We start from the raw sequence: 22,272 nt of genomic DNA on the forward strand, positions 1-22,272 counted from the left end.
AACCTGGCTTCTAGAATGTTCTCTACAGGCATCGCTCCAGAAATCCAGTCTCTCTGGGGTGCCCTCAGTTCTAATAATAATAATAATAATAATAATAATAATAATAATAATAATAATTATTATTTATACCCTGCCCATCTGGCTGGGTTTCCCCAGCCACTCTGGGCAGCTTCCAACAAAATATTAAAATACAATGGTCTGTTAAACATTAAAAGCCTCCCTAAACAGGGCTGCCTTCAGATGTCTTCTAAAGGTCTAGTAGATGTTTTTCTCTTTGACATCTGGTGGGAGGGCGTTCCACAGGGTGGGTGCCACTACCGAGAAGGCCCTCTGCCTGTTCCCTGTAACTTGGCTTCTCGCAGTGAGGGAACCGCCAGATGGCCCTTGGCGCTGGACAAGCGTGGCAAAGCTCACCTCATAATGAGGGTGCTCTGTGGGCACCGTGGAGAACTGGGGCAAGCTCTTGCTGAACCACATGGTGATGTCCCGCTTCATGTTGATGGCGAACGGCTCAAAGCCTTCTTGCAGACCGCAGATGGTGAAGTAGCGGAGGCTGCTGACATCCTGGCCCAGGTTGAGGCGCCCGACCTGGGACAAGCCCAAGCTGCACACTGGGATGAAACCTGCAAAGCCACATAGGTGGAGGGAATTAAAAACCCAGTTTTCTTGGTAACCATCACTAGAGCCCATACGGTAGGTCTGTCCAGAGCTGCTTTGGATTAATGTTAATTATCGCATGGCTCAAGGAAAGTCACAAGCACAGAATTTGGTACCGGGCTGGGTGCTGAGTTCTGTATCCTAAGAATCTGAAGTTTAATCAAGTTTCTAGTTCTCAGGATTGAGGAATGCTTGGTGATTTTTATTTTTTTTAGCTTATTAGAATTTCAGATAGCAAACAAACAAGAATATAATAAGAATCATAGCAGTAAGAAAACTTGTACGATCCAAATGGCAATGACACAAGCCAGTTTAAATTGTTATGATAATCTGATTATTTTGTCAGAAAGTGGGATGTAGTTGTTTGAAACGGAAGGAAGGAAAAACATTTCATCATCATCATCATCATCATTATTTAATTATTTATTAAAATTATATTGCTGCCCTTCGTCTAAAAATCTCAGGGCAGTTCACAGAATAAAATACAAGTAAATAATTCAACCAAAAGAACAAAACAATACCTCCCCTCCCCACAGACACGTTTAAAAGGCTGTGAGATATTACTCAGCCGAAGGTGCAAGACCCCAGGAAGAGACAACAGCCACCTTCCACCTCTGACATTAGCCCATTAGATATTCCTGAACCCCTAATATTTGGCCCCTAATATTTTATTTATTTTCATTTATTCAATTTATATACCACCCTTTATCAAAAGATCCCAGGGCGGCGACATACAACATTAAAAACACATTACAGAATATCAATAATAAAAAAACATAACAAAAAGCATACTGGCAGACAAATAATAAAACAGTTAATAACAGTCCTCTCCTTTAAACAGTGAATGATGAAATACAGCACATGGGAGTGCTACCCATACCAGGCAAATTTTGCTAATTAAAAAGAAATAAATTGAGATGACTCAGGTGCACTGGTGAATGCTGACACCCCCCCCCATTTTATTTTTATAAAATCTAATAGCTAGAGAGACATCCCAGAAGCCTTAGTTCAAGCATAGGCAAACTCGGCCCTCCAGCTGTTTTGGGACTACAACTCCCATCACCCCTAGCTAACAGGACCAGTGGTCAGGTATGATGGGAGTTGCAGTCCCAAAACATCTGGAGAGCCAAGTTTGCCTATGCCTGCCTTAGTTCCTTGATCCTGGATTCCACCCAGTAGAGTGTTTTATTCTTCTTGTAGCTGACAAAGAAACCCTGCAAGTTCCTCATAAGCAAAAGAGAGAGAGAGAGAACCCGAGTCTTCTGCTTACCATTCTCAATCTCAATATCTTTGAAGGCCAACTCCGACCCCGAATCGCTGATCAGCATCTCCCCATTGAGCGTGAACATGATATTGTTGTCGATGAGGTCTATCATGCAACCAACCACGTCCCCCGGTTGCCACGAGCGGCCAAAAGGTTCGCTGCCCACGTGCCAGCGCTGGCCCTGAAGGATAGGAGGTTGGAAAAGGGAGGAAGGATCAGGTAACAGGTAGCAGGAAGATGAGACACAAAGCAGGACTCAGCTAGTGGGGTCCACCTCTCAGGATTAGGGGGGGGCACATGTGCAGCATACATTTAAAGAGCTCTGACAGCACTTTAAAACAGTTGTCACGGCTTCCCCCAAGGAATTCTGGGACCTGCCATTTGTTAAGACCTTGAACAGCAACTTACGGCAGTGTTTGGGAGAGACCCCTGCTTGAAATCCTGGACAGCTGCTGCCTGTCAGTGTGGACAACACTGAACTAAATGGAGGAGAAGTCTTACTTGGGCCACCTCCGACACACATTTTAAACCACGTGATACAACTTTAAACAGTTATGGCTTCCCCCAAAGAATTATGGGGGCTAAGGGTGTGGAGAGTTGTTGGAAGACCCCATTCACCCCAAAGAACCACAATTCCCAGAGGGTTTTAACTGTCAGTCACTCTTCCAAGGAACTCAAGAAAATGTAGCTCTGAGAGAACAGGGAGCCTCCTAATAACTCTCAGTGCCTGTAACAAACTACAGCTCCCAGAATTCTTTTGGGGGAGCCGCAACTGTTTAAAGCACCACAGGGGTTGGACTAGAGGACCCTTGGGGTCCCGCTAAACTTTACGATCCTATGATTCTATTCTAAAGTGGCATCACAGAGCTTTAAACATACGGTGCAAATGGGGCCGTAGTTCATCCCCTCTGACTCACCCGGTGTCCGTTGAAAACGTAGGCAAGCTCATCCGCTCCCAGTTCCATGTCAGGCCGCACATTGGGTCGTGCCCATCCTACCCGCATCTCTCCCGTTGTGACGGCCTCAAATTCAAAGTACCATTTGCCTGATTTCACTGCATAGAACTGCTCGGCGCGGAAAATGCGGACCTTCTCTGATCGGCCCTTGGTCAGCTCCTGACCTGTTGAAGAGGCCCAGGAAGAAATGAGGAGATAGAATGGTAACGTTGCCTACTTTCAGATCTACAGGCTCTGGCACCCTGTTCTGTTCACTCTCCTCTAGGCAGAGAGCCCAGTCACACATTCAGGTCGATCACATAGCCCTGAATATCTGGGATTGTACAACTCCAGGCTGCAGATGGGAGTCCAGATTGTTCTCCCTGACATCAGAACTTCCCTATATTTGGAACACAAGCATGTCAGGGACAAGATTTTAGCTTATACTTGTTTTTGCATGCCAGTTTTCTGCAAGCAGAAAGGTAATGCACATAGAAAACTAGCAGGCCAGGGAGAAAGCTGAGTTGGAATTCATCCTCTTTAAATCTGAGAGGTTTGTGCATAAGGAGGTTTAAAAAGAAATACAGGAAAAGCAAACCTGCAATTCCACGCTTCTGCAGTCTCAGGTAGCACAATCTGCTAGATTTATTTATTTGAAATATGAATGTAAAACATTCTAAACCTTTGCCTTTCCATCTCAAATGCGCCTCCCTCAAAGGTTGCTTTTAATAGCCCTGCAATTGTAAAGCAGCAATAAATAAACAGAAGCAGCTTCATATTAGTTCATCAAAGGCCCAGGCGTCTAAAATCGTCTAAAGCTGCCATTGAAAAGAGAGGAGAGGTGGCGTCAAACAAATATTTCTGGAAGGGTTTTCTGTAAATGAGGCACCACCACCCCAAAGGCTCTGTCCCCAGTCACCAACCACCTAGGCTCCAAAGGTACTGACAGCACAGCTTTTGATAACTGTCTCATTAGGCAGACAGGCCTGTGTGCCTCTCCTAGCTGTACTGCCTTGCTCTTATCAGCTCTCTCACTAAGACTGGCAGTGGAGCAAACTTGGGGGAGCAGAAAGATCCTCACTGGCTTCCTGGTCTGGTGGTTCGATGTTGTATCCATAGCCGATTAGGGTGCGGACGGCTTCGCGCAGGCTGTCCCGGTTCGTTTTCTTAGTCCGCTCATCTAGCAGGATGTAGGGCACCAGGCGGGGGTTGCGTTTGTTTTTGATGTCCTAAGAAGAGTGCAGCAGAAAACACACACATAAGACTGTCCCATTTCCCAAAACCACACCCACCTGTCAATCAGCTGGCATCCTCAGGTGATGTCAACTGATGGGTGGGTAAAGGCAGGGCTCAATCCTGCCGGGTGCTGCTTCACCAGTGCAAGGAACATGCTGGCGAAGCAGACCCATTTACCACCCCACAGCTCAACTTTGATGGGTGGACTGGATCGCACACCTATTAGTCACCTGACGTCATCATGACATCAGAGGACAGGCAGGAAAGTTGGATGGGTGGAGATAACCATCTGGCCCACTGAGCCAAGAAGGTTCCCCATCCCTGACTTGTATGCCTGACTAGAAAGATGGAAGGAGCATAAGAGAGGACTCAGGAGTCCTGGCTCACCACTTCTCTTTCTGGCTTAAGTCAAAACATCTGACTCCTGTGACACAATGGCCATTACATTGGCTACCTCTGGTCTAACTTTAAGCTTTCCTTTCCTCCCCTGTCACCTAGAACCCTGCCAGGTTCTGGGTTGTAGCCTTTGCTAAGCATCGCTCTCATGCCAAGTGTTATACCGTACCTGCACAACACTATAGGTCCACCCCTGCTGGACACGATCTCTTGCCCAGACATTGTGCCCATTCTCTGCCAGTTTGTCCACCAGGGTGTTCTGGGCCGGAGTTAACTTGATGTGGTTGAGATCCAACGGTGCTGGTTTGTAGCCATTGGACATCATGTACCTGTCAAGAGGATCAAAGCAGGGCTTTAGAGCAAGGCGAACACCCCCTAAAGCCTTTCTTTCCACCTGTTCGCAGCCACTGAGCTATTTGGGACAGCATTCCCCTCACCTTCATCAGCTCTCTTGCTCGTCCAGACATATAAACAATTCTGTATCTGCTCAGTGGGAAAACAGACCAGCAAATCAACTGTCCCATCTCCAGTGATAAGCCAACATTGCATAATTCATAATTCTGCACCAAGCACACCAAAGCCAGTTCTGAAATTCCAACAAACGTGCAAATCAGGCAGCTTTGCACATTTGTGTTCTTCATCAGCCTGGATGGTAAACAGAGCAAAGGGATGGGCAGCTGGCAAAAGCCGCAAGTCTGCATTTTGTAACACTTTTAAGGCAGAACAGACTCTGTCTGTAGGGATCAGGTAGCACCAAGAACTAGTCTTTCATATATTTTATGTGTTTGGATTATTAATGTATCTGGATGACTTTGTATTGTTTAAACTTATGCCAATAAAAGGCAATAACACAGTACTGGGAAGAAGTCTCTTAGAAATTTTTAACTGCCAGGGATCGAAATTGTACGTAGCTTGACCCTCTAAAGATGGGGTGGTGGCCACCAGGTTGGATGGCTTTAAAAAAGGAATGGATAAATTCATGGAGGGTAAGTGGCATCTAAGCACAATGGCTATCTTCTACAGCCACTGTTGGAGGCAGCAATGTCTGAATACAAGTTTCCGGGAATCACAGGAGGGGATGTTGCTCTTGTGCTTGGATTCTGCTTGTGGGCTTCCCATGGACAACTGGTCGGCCACTGTGGGAACAGGCCACTAAACTAAATGGGTGCCTGGCCCAATCCAGCAGTGGTCTTCTCCAGTCAATGGGCGGGGTACGAATGATAAAATAATAATAATAATAATAATAATAATAATAATAATAATAATAATAATGTAAGCAGAGCATGTGCTCATCACTGAGCTACAAACCCTTCCAAAATGTCAGAGGGGTGATCGAAGGTAACCTTGCCAGCAAACCAACACACACACACACACACACACACATTCAGAGCTATACTTTGGCCTCTGCCTGGAGGCAGCGACCAGCCCACCTACGTTTTGGGAAGCTTTGTTTTCTTGAGGTTCTCTTCAGCCTTCTCATCTGCCATCCCCACATGGCAGCCCAGAGCAAGCAAGGTCCTGCAGGGGACAGAGCAAGGGTTAAATAAATTCTGCTGTGTCCTTACGAGCCACCCCCCCCCCCCAATCTCAGTGAGCAACCATGAATCAGTGATGGCTGAGAAGGTTTCACATTTTCAGTTTCAACGGGGAAGACTATTGAATCAAAGTTCAATTTACCGGCAGTACCATCTGTCAAATATGAAGCTGGTATGTGTATGTGTATAGAAAGCTGGGTTCGTGATAGGGACAGAATGATCTGTCAGCTTTTGTTCTCTCAGTTTCTCATTTTCCCAGTCTTACATTCCATTCCCCACATTTCCATTTCTTTCTTTTTTAAAAACAACAACAACCACAGTCATGGAAATTCATCAGCACTCCAGTGTAAATTTCACCCAATAAACACGCTTTTATATGCAGTCTTGACTAAGGTGCACATTTTTGCAAGCCATTTTCCTGTAATGAAATGCAGTTTTGTATGTCATTTTCACCAACACCTTTGTTTTTATGCATGCTCTAATGCACACATTTTTGTAACTGCAGGCTTCTACAGAGAACCTGTGCTCTAAGACATATTCTCTTGTGTTTTTCTCAGATCTCTCCGTTTCCTCTTCTGGACCCTGGCACTGCCAGGACCTTTTCTCCATTGCCTACCATCTTATCCTGCCCCCTGACCTACACATGTAGAATGGATACCTACCCCTCACCCCACCCCAAAAGCTGACCCACTTAAATTGAGCTTGCTTCTTGACTTAGGAGCTTGCTCCTTCAACTCACTTGAGTGTCTCTCCCGACATCTGCAGGTTGTAATTGCGTTCTGGCTCGGGCAGGCTGTGGAAATCTAGCAAACATGGGTGCAAGCGCTTGTTGTCATCCCGGATCTGAAAAGGGGGCAGAGGCACGGGATGTGATTTATGTACCCCTGTCCGAGTCCTCCCTCACTTGTCACGACTAAAGGTTCAGAGGCCCAACTCAAGCTTGTTTTAGGAAACGGCACCTTCCCAACCTATATATTAATTGGGGTTGGGAACAAGAGCACCAAACACTCACGGGGCCATAAGTCCACCCTTGCTCGATGCGGGTCAAAGCCCAAAGTTCGTGGATGTTCTCTGCCAGTTTCTCCCGAATCCGCTCAAGATGGGGAGGCAGTACAATCTTCAGAGAAGGAAAAGAGGAAAGTTAGCAGGGAGATGAGGCAGAGGGGTGACCGCAATAAAAGATTCCTAACTACCTGTATATAGCCCAGCCTTTGGCAAACCTGGCAACTGCTTGCCCCAGAAACCCCTCGGCCTTTTGGCTGGCCAATTTCAACCTGACCCCACCACCTCCCCACACTTTGCTCCCCTGATCCTCTTTACCTGGATGGTATCCACGGGGTATGGCGTGAAGGAAGTGTGGGACAAGGACTGTGTGGGCCCCAGAAGGTTCCGGAACCCGTTGAAGTCATGTTTATATTCCTTGATGGGCTCCACACGCATCTTGTCACGTGGCAGGAGGCCCTCATAGCAGGGGGCGTAACCCGGTGGGGGCAGGAACTTGAAGTCCCCATGGCGTCCCCCCAGGAGGAACCTCACCCTGGCAGGGGGAGGGCAAAAGAGAGAGAGAGTTGGACACCATCCCCCTTAAGGAAAGAACCTACTGCTTAAATGTCTTTGGGTAGAAAAGCAGGCTAGAAATATAATGGCCGTGATGGGCTTTTCGACAAAGAAACTTCCAGGGACCATATGCGAGTGGTGGAGGGGCCAGAGGCAACAATTGGGTAGAGCTCCTGGTTCTAAACAGAATATGAAGTAGCAATATGGACAGTACTAACTACTACAATCTGCTATGATAACCAGGGGCCAGTCCAAACACTCGCTCCTCTGGCTCCTGCTACCCACAAATTTTCTCCTCTCTAGATCTAAAGCAATATTCGGATTTTCAAAGCATAGGGAAACTTCAGATTTAGGGAGGAGAAAGTGTGGGGTGACAGGAGTTGGAGAAGAATACCACAGGGATGAGGGGGAAATTAAAAGGGAGGCACGCAGGGTTTGCAATCTGCATCAAGGCAAGGTGTGGACAGGCCCTAAAATGAATTCTCCTCCTAACACGACGTTGACTCAATGGGGATTATTCCTCTTCCTTAGTAGGTGAGCACAGGTCTGGCCCTTACTTGATGCTTTGAGCTTACTTGATGCCAGCAGAGAAGCTGACCACAGGGAAGAAGAGGCCGTCCAGGTTGAAGTTCTCAAACATGCCCTGGACGGGGAAACCATTGATGCGGAAGGAGATGCTTGGCACGCTCAGATCGAGGCAGCAGCTCACCACGTCATCTGCCCCCAAGGTGTGCTGGCCGGGGGATGTCACGGCCCGAGCCACACGGCCTGTGCCAAGGAGAGAGGGATCATAGAACGGCAGGATTCTCAACTAGATCATACAGGACAGGCGTCCCTGAGACAACATACAATGAATTCATAACACGTGGGCCTTCATCCCAAGACTCCTCTTCACATTGAACCCCATGGATTCAGTGGAATTAATGAGGACTAGCATTCTCCTGCTATGTTTTACCCTCTTGGCCGTGTAACATTTCTCCTAAGACAAACCACAGAAGCTCGTCCCTTGCTTGGCAACCACCTGCACCTCCTATGAGAAGCTCCCCTTGCTATTCATGTGCCGCCTCCGACTTACGAGTGCTGCAGTGCAAGAAATTCTTTATTGCGCTTATATCCCACCTCCACTCTAAGGAGCTCAAGATGGCACGCATCCTTCTCCCCATTTTTCACCCTCACAACAACCTTGTGATGTAGGTTAGGGTGAGAGAGGGTGCCGGATGGACCAAGGTCATCCAGGGATCTCCATGGCTGAGTGGCGGTTTGAACCCCGGTCGCCCAGGTCCTAGTATAGCACTCTAACCATCGCACCATCCAGGATTAAAAAATGGACCATGTGGAGAGAAGTGAATAGACCTCTGTGCATGCAAACGCCCAGAGTGCATGCAAGCAGGACTGTGTGTCTTCTGAACCTATTTTTTAAAATATTTAAGATCAGCAGACCTATATTTCTGGCCAGGATTATGGGTTAGTTGAATGTTATTATTGTTAATGGCATTATTCAATGCTATCGATTAATGATATAATTATTAATATTATTGTTATTGGTTACTTGAGCTGATGGGGCGATGTGGAATAGATGGGTAGTTGTCTGCTTAGATTTGTTTTGTGTTATGTGTGTGTATTTTTCAAGTATTTTGGTGACTGCATTATATGTGTTCTTATTTGCTTGTTTTTTGTTTTTGTTTTTGTAATGTTTGGTAATATTTATGAGATTTTCTAGACAATACGTAAGCTCCCTGTTGAAATTTAAGAGGCCCTTTCTGGTTCTTTAAAGCACACCTAATTCTTCCCCTCTTCCCTCTCAAGCCTCCCTCTTTCAATTACTGTGTTGCTTTAATGGGATTGTTTTCTTGCATATTTTAATTACGGGTGTTTACATTTCAGCGTTTTAATGGGACTGCTTTGCCACTAATTATAACCGTGTGTTTTAATTATGTGTGTTTATATTTTAATTGCTCGGCTTTCATACTTGTAATTTCATACTTAGAAGCCCATCTTGACAATAGTAATGACATCTGGAAGACCACCTCCTTCCCTATAAACCATCCTGGGTGTTAAGTTAAAACCAGCAGAGGGAACCTGTTTGGTAGTTCCACCTCCCTCAGAGTTTTAGGGGGTATGGCCTAGGGAGAGGGCCTTCTCTGTGGCAGCCCCTAAGTTGTGGAACTCCCCACAGAGGTACAACTGCCGTGTTTGCTATACAGCTTTCGGCAAATGCCAAAGACACACCTCTTTATCCTGGCCATTGACACCTGAGACGTCTGTTCTCAGGACCAACCCTATTCTTGTGACTGTACTCCATTTTAACTGTTTAAAATTTTATATCGTTGTGATTTGCTGTGGGACCTGCTGTAAGGGCAGGTGATAGATATAATAATAGCAATAGTAATAAATAACAGCAATAACATTTCCTCCCTTTGCTTAGAGTTTCCCAAACTTGGGTCTCGAGCTGTTTTGGAATACAACTCCCATCATCCTAGCTAGCAGGACCAGTGATCGAGAAAGATGGGAATTGTAGTTCAAAAACAGCTGGAGACCCAGGTTTGGGGAAACTCTGCCTTAGATGCTGCATTTGTCAATGTAATCCATTCAGGCCTCAAGCAGCAGCAACCACCACCACCACCACCACCATTTATTTCCATGCCACCCATCTAACTGGGTTGCCCCAGCACCACTGGGCAGCTTCCAACAATTATAAAACCACAGTAAAAGCATCAAACATTAAAAACTTCCCCATACAGGGCTGCCTCTAGCTGTCTTCTAAATGTCAGACAGTCATTTATTTCCTTGACATCTGAATCCTGAATGGTGTGTGCAAGGCATGTGGACCACCCCACGCAGGTGCCCTACCTGACCACAGGTGCAGGCCGTCGAAGCCAAAGGAGAAGAGGTCATCCCCAACGCCGTTGCCTCCCCAACCTTCCCCACCTCCGGGGTAAGGGCTGTATCCTTCTACCATGGCCCAGCCAACCCGCAAATGGGTGGCCTGAGAGGTCACGAAGGGTTCCACGTAATCCACAATCATCTCGTAGTACCATTTCTTGTACTGTGTGGAGCCATCGTGCGTGCCCAGGAAGATGTTGGGGCGCATGCTGTTTAAGAGGGAGGAAGAGCAGAGGAACAGAGGGAGGGTGAAGAAAGGAGGGAGAAAAAGGACAGACCACCCAGACCCAAAGGGAAGAGAAAACCAAAGGACGTGATTGGGCTCCTGTATTTGGGGTCTCTCTGATGGCCTTCCTCTGAGTTTAAATTCTACGATCCCAGTTGAATTCCAAGATCCTAGGTTACATTAAACTAAAAATTAAACTTCCATAAGGCAGATTCTCTGCCAAGGGAAGCTTGATTCTGCTATAACAAACTAGCTAAAGTTACACAATTTCTCTTCTATGCACCATTTATTATGAAACATTTGCTATCATGTCGAAGTCAGATTATGCAGAAGGGCAAGGAATCTGAAGCTCTGCTGCCCTCGTGTCTGGGGAAATCTTATTCCACCGCCCATCTAGCTTCTGAGGGTGATGTCAAACTGACTCAAAACTCAAAACAGATCCCCTGAAATCGTTGGTCCTGATTTACTTAAGTGCACCAATTTCAGTGGGTCTACTCCGTGATATGGCTAATAGTGGATATCATCCTGATATTTCAGCAACCATTGTCTGCACACCTTTGGAACTCATAAGGACTAGAAACGTAAAGGAAAGTCTAGTTACATTTCCAAATTTGCATTCTGCGCTAATACCCCCACCCCACCCCAGCAGAATTGCGACATGCATGGTGCCACATTAAAACGGGGAAAGCACCAACCTGGTGACATAGTTGATGAGCTTTGTCTGCAAGAGTAGGTCCCTTCCCGGGAGCAAGTTTTCAGTGATGAGGTTTTGGTTAGAGCGGACGGCCACACCGTTGCAGACACACAGAGAGCAGAGGACGTCCAGGACCTGCCAAGGGGGCACCAAAAGTTATTTATTTCATAAAACTTACATACTGCTTGATTGCAAAAAATAATAATCAAAACCCTTAAAGTGGTTTACAAGCAGAATAAAACAACGGAATTATCAGAAAGAAAGAAAGAAAGAAAGAAAGAAAGAAAGAAAGAAAGAAAGAAAGAAAGAAAGAAAGAAAGAAACCAAGCACACAGTTACAACTATTTAAAACATTCAAAAAAATAATTAACATTGATGATAAGGTTAAAAACTGGATTAATGAGCCAGGACCATCAATTTCAATGGGTCTACTCTGAATAGGAGTTAACACTGGACACGATCCAAGAGTGCTACATGTGCCCTGTTTAGGGAAGCTTTTAATGCTTGACAGACTATTGTATTTTAATATTTCGTTGGAAGCTGCCCAGAGTGGCTGGGGAAACCCAGCCAGATGGGTGGGGTATAAACAAACAAACAAACAAACAAACAAACAAATAATAATAATTATTCCCCTGGCCTGTGCCCAACACAAAAAAGCTTCCTGCCGCCTGATGCCTGTTTGCTGGAAGAGGAGTCAGTGGCGCATGTGTGGCTCTACTTACCTTGTGGTTGCGCCCGTGTTTGTCCAAGAGCGAAATGATGGACTTGATGTGGTTCTCCTGGATGATGTTCAGAACTTCAGGGCTTTCAATGAGCACACAGTATAAAACCTCCAAGATGCCTGCCAGACAAGACCAGGATGGGAGAGAGAGAGAGTGCACATGTTATTCTCACAACCACCCTGTCTGGTAGGCTAGACTGAGAGCGAGTGACTCATCAAAAATCACCCAGCGAGTTTCATGGCCAAGTGGTGATTTGAACCCTAGTCTCCAGGTTGCAGTCCAACACTCTGGCCATTACACCACACTGGCCCACAAGCTAATGGATAATGGTTGATTCCCCATAATTTTAGGTGGGAAGTTGAATGGGGGACCAACCACTGCATGTTTCTTTTTACCTGCAGTCCTAGGTGCATCCCAAAACTTGTGCAGCACTTAGCCGAGCCTAATCTCATGGTCTGCTACCCATCTCCCACATTCCATTTCAAGACTATAGCTATACACAAGACTCCATGCTTTCAACACTGGGTTATGTTTCCTCTCCAACCGTATCTTTGTTTTAACATAGATTAGATAGATGATAGATAGATAGATAGATAGATAGATAGATAGATAGATAGATAGATAGATAGATAGATGATAGACAGATAGGTATAGACAGACAGACAGACAGACAGACAGACAGACACAGACAGACAGACAGACAGACAGACAGACAGACAGACAGACAGACAGACACTAGCCTTCCTCAGCCTGGAGTTTTGGATTACAAATGTTTTGGACTACAACTCCCATCATCCCTGCCAACTACCCGAGGATGACGGGTATTGTAGTCCAAAACTTCAGTAGTGCTCGGGTGGCTTGAAGAAGACTTTAAGATCATGCATAGCTGCCAAGTTTTCCCTTTTCTCGTGAGGAAACCTATTCAGCATAAGGGAAAATCCCTTAAAAAAAGGGATAATTTGGCAGCTATGGATCATGGTATAGGGCAGCCCAGACCACCCCACCTGCTCACCAGAGGAGGCCTCCAGTCGATCCAACTTGCTGACCAGCCAGTCCAGGTTGTTGGAGAAAAGGGCGCAGTTGGCCCGGTTCCCACGGATCAGTGAAGCTGCGTGGAGGGACACCAAGGGAAAAAGCATGCATGTTACTATCCGGCTAGTTACTGCCACAATATTATTGTCAGGCAATTTACTTTTGCAAGCGCGAGATCAGACCAAAGGCCTATTATATCATCCAGCATTGTGTCCTAACCAGAAGCCCACAAGCAGATATGATGGATGGAGCAGTCGTCTCTCACTCGCTCACGGTCCTTTTAGTTTAAATTATGGTTTAGAAGTGACATGCAAACCTGGCCACTGAGGCCCCATCTGCAATGATACATTTCAATCAGGGTTATACCCTTTTAAATAGTCATGCCTTGCCCCGAAGAATCCTGGGAACGGTGGTTTCGTAAGGGTGCCGAGAGTTGTTAGGAGACCACCCCACTATTCCCCTTGCAGAGCTACAGTTTCCAGAGTGGTTTAATGATTGATCCCATTTCTTAAGCAACTGGTTCCTTAAGAAAAGGGATGAACGGTTAAATCACTCTGGAAACTGTAGCTCTGTAAAGGGAATAGTGGGGTGATCTCCTAACAACTCGGCACCCTTAACAAATCACACTTCCCAGGATTCTCTAGGAGCAAGGCATGACTATTTAAAGGGGTATAACTCTGATTAAAATGTATCATGCAGATCTCATAGATTCAGGAGGCGGGAAGGGTTGCTTGTGAAATCTGCAACCCAATCCAGACCGAATCAGAACTGGAAATCGATGCTAACCTCCTTGAGCCCTCCCAAAACTCGCTAGCCATTCGATAGCACCCTGCAAGCTCCAGAGCTCTGTCATTTTCGACATGGCCCCAGGCAGCTCTTATCCCAGAGCTCTGCCCTTGGTCTTCATACCGAGCAGTTCGTACAGCAGGTTGACAATCTCCTTCCAGGACTCAGCGGCATCCTCGCCAGCGTATTCAGCAAAGTGTGCGGCAGTGGTGTACACGTTGAGGCGGTCTATGCAGTTCAGAACAATCGTGATCATTCCCTGCAAAAGAAGAAGAAGTGCCCTCAGGGCCTGGAGTCCTACCTTAGCAAGCCCCACAAGCCCCTGCTGTCTTCACCAGAGGTGGAGAAGCTATGAGCCTCTCCCAATGCTGTTGGGACTACGGCATGGGTAGGCAAACTAAGGCCCGTGGGCCGGATCTCAATCCCCTTCTTAATCCGGCCTGTGGATGGTCCGGGAATCAGCGTGTTTTTACATGAGTAGAATGTGTCCTGTTATTTTAAATGCATCTCTGGGTTATTTGTGGGGCATAGGAATTCGTTCATTTTTTTTTCCTTTTCAAAATATAGTCCGGCCCCCCACAAGGTCTGAAGGACTGTGGACCGGCCCCCTGCTGAAAAGGTTTGCTGACCCCTGGACTACAGCTTCCATCATTCCTATTGGCCATGTTGGCTGGAGCTGCTGGGAACTGGGAATCCAACATATTGAGGGCACCGGTTTGGCGATGGCTTTAATCAGGCCACCCTTCTAGATTGAGCCCCCGATGGCTCACCTCCTCTTGGAAGAGGTTTTGCCTGTTTTTGAGGGAACGCAGCTTGGTCTGCTTCTCCTCGTGCTGCAGCTCTTCCTCGGGGTGCTGGAAGTAGTTGATCAGGTCCTGCAAGCTGAGAATCATCCCATCGATGGGAAGGGTCACTGGGGTTCCCGACTTGACCTTTCCACTCAGTGTGTCCAGGCCCCTGGAGAAGGAACGGCCAGAGCTGAGATTAGCATTGGATATGGATGGGACAGAGAAGGAGGAATCACACCCCTAAGATGGCTGCAAGTTAATATACAGTGGTACCTCTAGTTGCAGACTTAATCCATTTTGGGGTGCCGTTCGCACCCCAAAAAGCCCGCAACTAGAGCGCCTCTTCCTTGCATGGGCACAGTGCGATTGAGCGATTCTGCGCATGTGTGAAGTGTGCAGGTCGCTTTTGCACATGCGCAAAGGGCATAGATTGTTTTTGCGCATGCGCAAAGTGTGCAGATCGCTTCTGCGCATGCTCATGTGGCGAACCCAGAAGTAAACACTTCCGGCTTTGCTGCGTTCGTAAGCTGAAAGTCCGTAACAAGAGCGGAATGCAACTAGAGGTACCACTGTATTTACTTTGTGGAATGCTCCCCTTAGCGCCATACCTCTTCAGCTCTGGGCCTTGAAACATGGCAAGCTGCTAGACCTCATGGCTGCTTAATCAAAGGGAGGAATTACAGGATAGAAATTCAATGAATAAACCCAGTACCGCAGCTCCTCCTGTTACTAGGGGTTGCTTCTCTTCTCGCCAAACTGACCTCTCTCTTCCCTCCTATGAGCAGTTCAGTTTCGTTTTGCATTGCGACAAATTAATCTTAGTCTTGCACATCTATTGGAATGCTTGCTAACATTCCATGGCACCACAATGTATGAGTCAATGGGGATGACAGAGGGGAGCATGGAACCACAAAAAAGATGCCAGTCAGGCAGGTGACAGTCAGGCACAGAACATAACTCCAGCGGTCAATTTCTTGGTTTCCACACGAGCAGAATCTGCCTGGCACCTACTTGATGAACTGGTTGTAAAGGCCAGAAGTGCTGTAGATCATCCGGGCGGCTTGTGACTCCTCGCGCTGGCAGCGGGTCAGGGAGAGAGCATCGTCCATGTGACCTTCCTGGTGCAAGATGGCCTGTAGGGTGAGCGAAGAAAGCAGGTATATATGATGGACGCTCAGAGAATTCTCGAACCAGTGACTCTTGACAGTGGGACCTAGGAAACTTTACTCTTTGTGCCACTATGACAGCTGGCCAACAGAGGGCACTGTGCTGCGGTGCCACTGCCATAGATAGCCAGAGGATGGTGGTGCTGCAGCGACCAATCCAAAAGAGGCCAGCTGACACGGGGAGCCAATCAGATTCCACCTGGCCCTATAAAGCTGCAGACTTAGGCTGGGCTCTCCAGTCTGAGGAACTTGCATGCTTTAGATGCTGAATGGGCACCTTATAGGCTCACCCTCCCCAGCGCGACTCCTTGGCTCAAGGCCACCAACCCTGATAGAAAGCCAGGGAGGCCAGCCAGTTAAGCCTCACCTTTCTCTTGAGCAGCCCCAAGCGGAGAGCCTTGGCATCAGCCGCCGCGTACGTCACCCAGAGGCCGCTGTCGACATGCTGCACGAAACACATGGACTCTCCGTACTTGATCTCAGGGGCTCCCATCCCCTCCACGTCTCGCTTCGGAGCCACATCCAGCTTTTCCTAAAAGGGCAAGGGGGAAAACAGAGGGTGCCATATGCTCAGGGACGGCAGGGCAGGGGCACATTGAGGCAACAGGCTGGCGAAGGGACTCACCCACAATGTTTATTTTATTCAAAAGCAAACCAATAAGACAAAACATCAGTACATGTATGCCATAGTAGCAATCTTTACATTCAGACACATATTTTTGGGCTTTTCTTTTAAATATATATGGTAAAGGTAAAGGACCCCTGACAGTTATGTCCAGTCGCAGATGACTCTGGGGTTGCAGCACTCATCTCCTTTCAGGCCGAGGGAGCCAGCGTTTGTCCACAGACAGCTTTCCGGGTCATGTGGCCAGCAGGACTAAACTGCTTGTGGGGCAACGGAACACCGTGATGGAAACGCTGTTTACCTTCCCGCCGGAGTGGTACCTCTTTATCTACTTGCACTTTGACATGCTTTCAAACTGCTAGGTTGGCAGGAGCTGGCCAGGACTGAGCAACGGGAGCTCACCCCGCCGCGGGGATTCGAACCGCCGACCTTCTGATCGGCAAGCCCAAGAGGCTCAGTGGTTTAGACCACAGTGCCGCCCGCATTCCCCATATATATATACTGTATATATAGCACCCTATTTGCCATACATCCATGTTTTCTCAGACATTTTGCCGATTCTGAGAAATTCCGCCCGAAATGAATGTTCAGTTCTGCTGTTCAGTTGGACCTGATTCAGTTTTATATCTTGCTGTTGCTAAAAGTGCTTGGATTCTCTCTATTTCAATGCCACTTTCAACATTTAGTATTTTTAAATGGCTGTAATCCACCCTGGGACAGGTGAGAAAATGAATTAATAATAATGATAAATAATAAAAATAAAAATAATAGTAAATAATAACCGAAAATCCGCACGGGTGCCATTTTCAAGCCCATTTCCTCGCTGTGTCCAGGAAAATCCAGGCAGTCCTATCTTATGTGTAATTCACCTTAGGACGGTGGTGGGAACAAACATCCCCAAACTCGGCCCTCCAGATGTTTTAGGACTACAGTTCCCACCATCCCTGACCACTGGTCCTGTTAGCTAGGGATGATGGGAGTTGTAGTCCCAAAACATCTGGAGGGCCGAGTTTGGAGATGCCTGTATTAGAAGGATAAATCAACAGTCATAACAACAACGGCCCTCCTTGGCTGTTTGCCTCTGAATCCCAGCTGCCGTGGAATCACAAGTGGGGAGAGTTCTGTTGCACTTAGGCTTCCCATTGGGGCATCTGGATATTGGACTAGATGGGCCTTTGGCCCGAACCAGCACAGCTCTTCTTGGGTACTTACAGTGGTGGCTTGGTGTAAGAACAGCTTAGTTAATGAACCACTTGGATTAAGAATGCTGCAAACCCGGAAGTAGGTGTTTTGGTTTGTGAACTTTCCTTGGAAGCAGAACATGTTCCTGTTGAGTGTGTTCCATTTGTAAATTGAGTCCCCCGCTGCTATGGGAAAGCACGCCTTGGTTTAAGAACGCTTTGGTTTAAGAATGGACTTCCGTAACGGATTAAGTTCGTAAACCAAGGTACCACTGTATATTCTTAAAGGCAGAGAATCTAAATTGTTGCTCAGACTGCCCCGCTTCCGACGAGGGCAATCATGGAGGACTCCTCTCACCTTAGAGATCCGGAAGCAGAAAGCCGTGGCTTTGGTGTGAGCTTTCTCAGCGTCGACCACAACCAGCCCCTTCTCGTCGGTCTGCGCCAGGTAGCGGCCCGTGGTCACGTGGCGGACACGGAAGGGCTGCCCCCACTTCATATGGCTGCCGCTCCAGCTGTTGGGGTGGAATAAATACTGTATGTTCCCTCTCAGGCAACTAGGACACATCAGGGGTAGCCAATGTGCTGCCCTTCGGATGCTGTTGGACTCAAACTCCCATCAGCCCCTGCAGCCAGCAAGGCCAATAGGTAAGGATGCCAGGAGCCGTGGTCCAACAGCATCAGGGAAACAGCCCAGCGGCTGCCTCTGCAATACATAAACAACATTATAAAGTAGTCCCACCATTTACACATGGAAGAAGGATGTGTTGTGAGCAATTCCCCTTAGTGGTTTTTATTGTTGTTGGCCTTTATTGGCATGAGTTCAAACAATAAAATCATACAAAGTCATCCAAATACATTAGTAATCCGAACACATACAATATATAAAAAGACTAGATAGTCACCATTGAGTAAATCAGGCAACTTTAGATTTAGCTTTAAAAATCTCGGCTGAATACCCCGAAACAATCTTGGTAGTTTCAGGACTTCCACCCCTCGACAACTACTGGATTACAGACTCTTTGTAAAGTAAGCTGTAAGGGAGTCACTAGGAGACAGTGCCCCCTAGGGTCCTGGCTTCCTTACAGGCAGTGGCATTGCAAGGGTGCCATGTCTGGGGGGGGCGACAAGAAGGCACCCCGCGGGGTGCTCGCCCCCCAGGCTCGGCGGTGCGAGCAGCCATCGTGCCACCGCAGCCGCATGTGGAGGATCCTCCGTTCGCTGCTGCAGGGTCAAGAAATAAAGCCATAGAGGTGGAAGGGTTGTATACCAATATGAGAGGTAGCCAAACTGTATTTTTCACTTTATTGTGTCATTTCATGGCATCACATTTTTATTAAATTTTGTTTTACAATTTAGAATATACATTTGTTGTTGTTGTTGTTTAGTCATTCAGTTGTGTCCGACTCTTCGTGACCCCATGGACCATAGCACGCCAGGCACTCCTGTCTTCCACTGCCTCCCGCAGTTATACATTTATACAACCTTAAAATATTAATGACTTCCCCTCTTCTCTTTCCATAACATAAATCCTTGCATATTTTATATAAGCTAAACCATTCAGTATTCCGTTATTACTTCCATTAAAACTTATTTACACTGTTGAATTTATCTTAAAGCTGCCAACGTTTTCAAGTGTACACAATTCCCCCCCATAAATTCAGCAAACATTTTCCAGTCTTCTTTGAACGAATGTTCTTCTTGTTCTCTAATTCTCTTGATTTTTAACCCAGTCCTTGGGTTCAAAACACTGTCTGTACTTATATTTATTTTTGGCCAGGACACGTGTGACAAATTGAAGCACTTTTAAAATGTTTATTTCTGCCCGGCTGGCAAAGAGTTAACCCACCTCCAGCCTGACTGACTGAGAACTCTGATGGGGGCGGGACTGTGCCCGGTTTGAAAGGAGGGAGTGTCGGTTTGGTCAGTGAGGAGGGAGAGGGAGGAAGGTGTGGTGTGGTGTTATGTGGTGGCTTGTATGAAGACAGTGAAGAGGCTAGGAAAACTTAAAGTTAAATGTTTGACTGAGTTTATTTTGTACAACTGGAACAAAGCTAATTAATAAATGACACATTAAAGAAACCCTTATGTTTTTAACACAATAAAACTTCATCTCTGTTTTGCCAAAAAGAGGTCCGTCTTTATTTTTCCAGCGAGGTACCAGGACTCACAACCGTGGTGGCTCAAGAGAGGGCAAAACTCACCTCAGGCAGGGAGGTGGCGGTTTGTGTCCTGAAGTTACACGGAGGAGGCTTAGAAGGGTAACCTGAGGTGCCAAGGAGTTGCCAGAGTGCATAGGGCAAACTTCTACAGTGGGGAATCCAACTGAGGGAGACCCTTTTCTGGAGGCAAGAGGTTATTCCGTGGGACAGCCTAGAGTTCCTTAAGGTACCAGGTCACGCAGGCTGGAAGGCTCTCCTTACTTAGAAACCCATTAGGAAAAGGGGTTTATTTTTGAGGCGGCAGGACCAGAGGGTGGGTGTTTTCCCCTCTGGATTCCTGTGTCGCAGTGATAGTAAGAGAGAGTGGGACCCTGGTCGTCACAACACGTTTAAAAGGAACAGTCCTAAAATAAAATTTTATACCTCGTTGGCTCAAAAGCCAGTGAAAACTGACTCTGCACTCTCAAACACAACCCAGAATCCTTTGCATCATCATTCATGGCTTTGGAGGCAGACAAATCCACAAGGGAGCCTCTGCTCTTGGGAGGCAAGCAACCCCAACAGCATTGCTATTATTTGTTATTATGATTAATACCTGATGCGCAGAGGCTCCAGGCGCCACAGTGAGCGAGCCTGGGAACAGACAGCTCCGCCTTCGTAGTTCACCACCCTGCGGAAAAGGAAGATAATCTGTGTAACTCTTACACAAGCCGGGTTCCAAACCATCCAGTTCAATTACCAGACATGGCAATAATGCCTCTTATTTGCTACAGCAGCCTTCGCCAACCTGATGCTGTCCAGATGTTTCCAGCTGCAATTCCAATCTTCCCCCAGTAAGTACAGCTGTAGGACACTGAGGTTGATGGGAATCGTAGTCCGGAGGACACCAGTTTGCCACTGCCTTGCTTGAACCCACCTGTGCTGGTCTTGCAATGATAGGATTTTTTAACCCTTTCAGGGATAAAGGGCCTGAGTAAGAACTCAGTATCGCACTGACCCTAAACAAAGTTCTCCGTGGATAGGAGGGGCATTCTCCCCCACAGCCCTTGCAGCAGGGCACCTTTGGGTCAGAGGGACTTCTGGGTGTAGAAGCATGAAGGGGGAGTAGATAAGAAAGGGAATGTTTTCCTTTCCTTTTCCTTCACCTCAAACATGTTCCACAAACATGTTGGCCCCCTCACTCCTCTCTGTCTCTCCTCACCCCCCTAGCAAATCAAATCTTAAATATATGCAACTTCCTTCCTGCCAAGACCTGGATATGCTCAATTGGTAAAGCATGAGACTCTTAATCTCAGAGTCATGGGTTCAAGCCCCAAGTTGGGCTAAAAGGCTGCTGTGTTGCAGGGGATTGGGCCAGATAACCCTCGTGTTCCCTTCCAAGTCTACAATTCTCTGAGTCTATAACAGCACTGGGATGCTTTGCAGGGCTGATGTTACTCAGGATCCCACAACCACAAGTGGCTCTATGGCTATGCCAACGACAGCCCTCCATTTCATTAGCAAAGTGGCTTTTAAAAATGTTTACATACACAGCGGGGGAAGGAGGGGAATAACAAAATGCTTGCATTGAATCAAAATCTGAGTTAGAGAGAGCATGAGCTGTCTTTGGTGCAATATTTTACTTTTTGGTAGACACTTCTTGTTGTTTAGTCATTTAGTTGTGTCTGACTCTTCGTGACCCCCTGGACCAGAGCACACCAGGCACTCCTCTCTTCCACTGCCTCCCGCAGTTTGGTCAGACTCATGTTCGTAGCTTTGAGAACACTGTCCAACCATCTCGTCCTCTGTCATTCCCTTCTCCTTCTACCCTCAAGCTTTCCCAACATCAGGGTCTTTTCCAGGGAGTCTTCTCTTCTCATGAGGTGGCCAAAGTATTGGAGCCTCAGCTTCACGATCTGTCCTTCCAGTGAGCACTCAGGGCTGATTTCCTTCAGAATGGATAGGTTTGATCTTCTTGCAGTCCATGGGACTCTCAAGAGTCTCCTCCAGCACCACAATTCAAAAGCATCAATTCTTCGGCGATCAGCCTTCTTTATGGTCCAGCTCTCACTTCCATACATCACTACTGGGGAAACCATAGCTTTAACTATACAGACCTTTGTCGGCAAGGTGATATATCTGCTTTTTAAGATGCTGTCTAGGTTTGTCATTGCTTTTCTCCCAAGAAGCCGGCGTCTTTTAATTTTGTGACTGCTGTCACCATCTGCAGTGATCATGGAGCCCAAGAAAGTAACATCTCTCACTGCCTCCATTTCTTCCCCTTCTATTTGCCAGGAGGTGATGGGACCAGTGGCCATGATCTTTTTTGATGTTGAGCTTCAGACCATATTTTGCGCTCTCCCCTTTCACCCTCATTAAAAGGTTCTTTCATTCCTCCTCACTTTGCTCCCCCAGTAACAGCTGCGCTCAAAGTCTGCATGTTCTTCC

General features: G+C 47.0%; 1 protein-coding gene across 8 annotated transcripts in view; it reads right to left on the minus strand.

Moving 5' to 3' along the window:
- The window catches only part of RYR1 (ryanodine receptor 1), a 159,318-nt gene that overhangs the window by 87,301 nt on the left and 49,745 nt on the right, over nt 1–22,272 (minus strand). For all 8 annotated transcript variants that reach the window (XM_060275552.2, XM_060275550.2, XM_060275547.2 and 5 more), the window contains exons 9-28: nt 20,441–20,515; nt 18,042–18,198; nt 16,245–16,409; nt 15,723–15,844; nt 14,694–14,880; nt 14,047–14,182; nt 13,118–13,213; nt 12,106–12,224; nt 11,385–11,518; nt 10,431–10,672; nt 8,156–8,348; nt 7,344–7,560; nt 7,036–7,140; nt 6,763–6,866; nt 5,923–6,006; nt 4,658–4,817; nt 3,938–4,085; nt 2,839–3,041; nt 1,928–2,102; nt 415–623 (exon numbers count right to left, since the gene is read on the minus strand). In XM_060275552.2, the coding sequence (XP_060131535.2) occupies nt 415–623; nt 1,928–2,102; nt 2,839–3,041; nt 3,938–4,085; nt 4,658–4,817; nt 5,923–6,006; nt 6,763–6,866; nt 7,036–7,140; nt 7,344–7,560; nt 8,156–8,348; nt 10,431–10,672; nt 11,385–11,518; nt 12,106–12,224; nt 13,118–13,213; nt 14,047–14,182; nt 14,694–14,880; nt 15,723–15,844; nt 16,245–16,409; nt 18,042–18,198; nt 20,441–20,515 (3,031 nt within the window). The remainder of the gene's footprint in view (nt 1–414; nt 624–1,927; nt 2,103–2,838; nt 3,042–3,937; nt 4,086–4,657; nt 4,818–5,922; nt 6,007–6,762; nt 6,867–7,035; nt 7,141–7,343; nt 7,561–8,155; nt 8,349–10,430; nt 10,673–11,384; nt 11,519–12,105; nt 12,225–13,117; nt 13,214–14,046; nt 14,183–14,693; nt 14,881–15,722; nt 15,845–16,244; nt 16,410–18,041; nt 18,199–20,440; nt 20,516–22,272) is intronic.

The sequence above is a fragment of the Zootoca vivipara genome, chromosome 6 (genome assembly GCF_965207765.1).
Source record: "Zootoca vivipara chromosome 6, rZooViv2.hap1.1, whole genome shotgun sequence".
NCBI classification, from domain to species: Eukaryota; Metazoa; Chordata; class Lepidosauria; order Squamata; family Lacertidae; genus Zootoca; species Zootoca vivipara.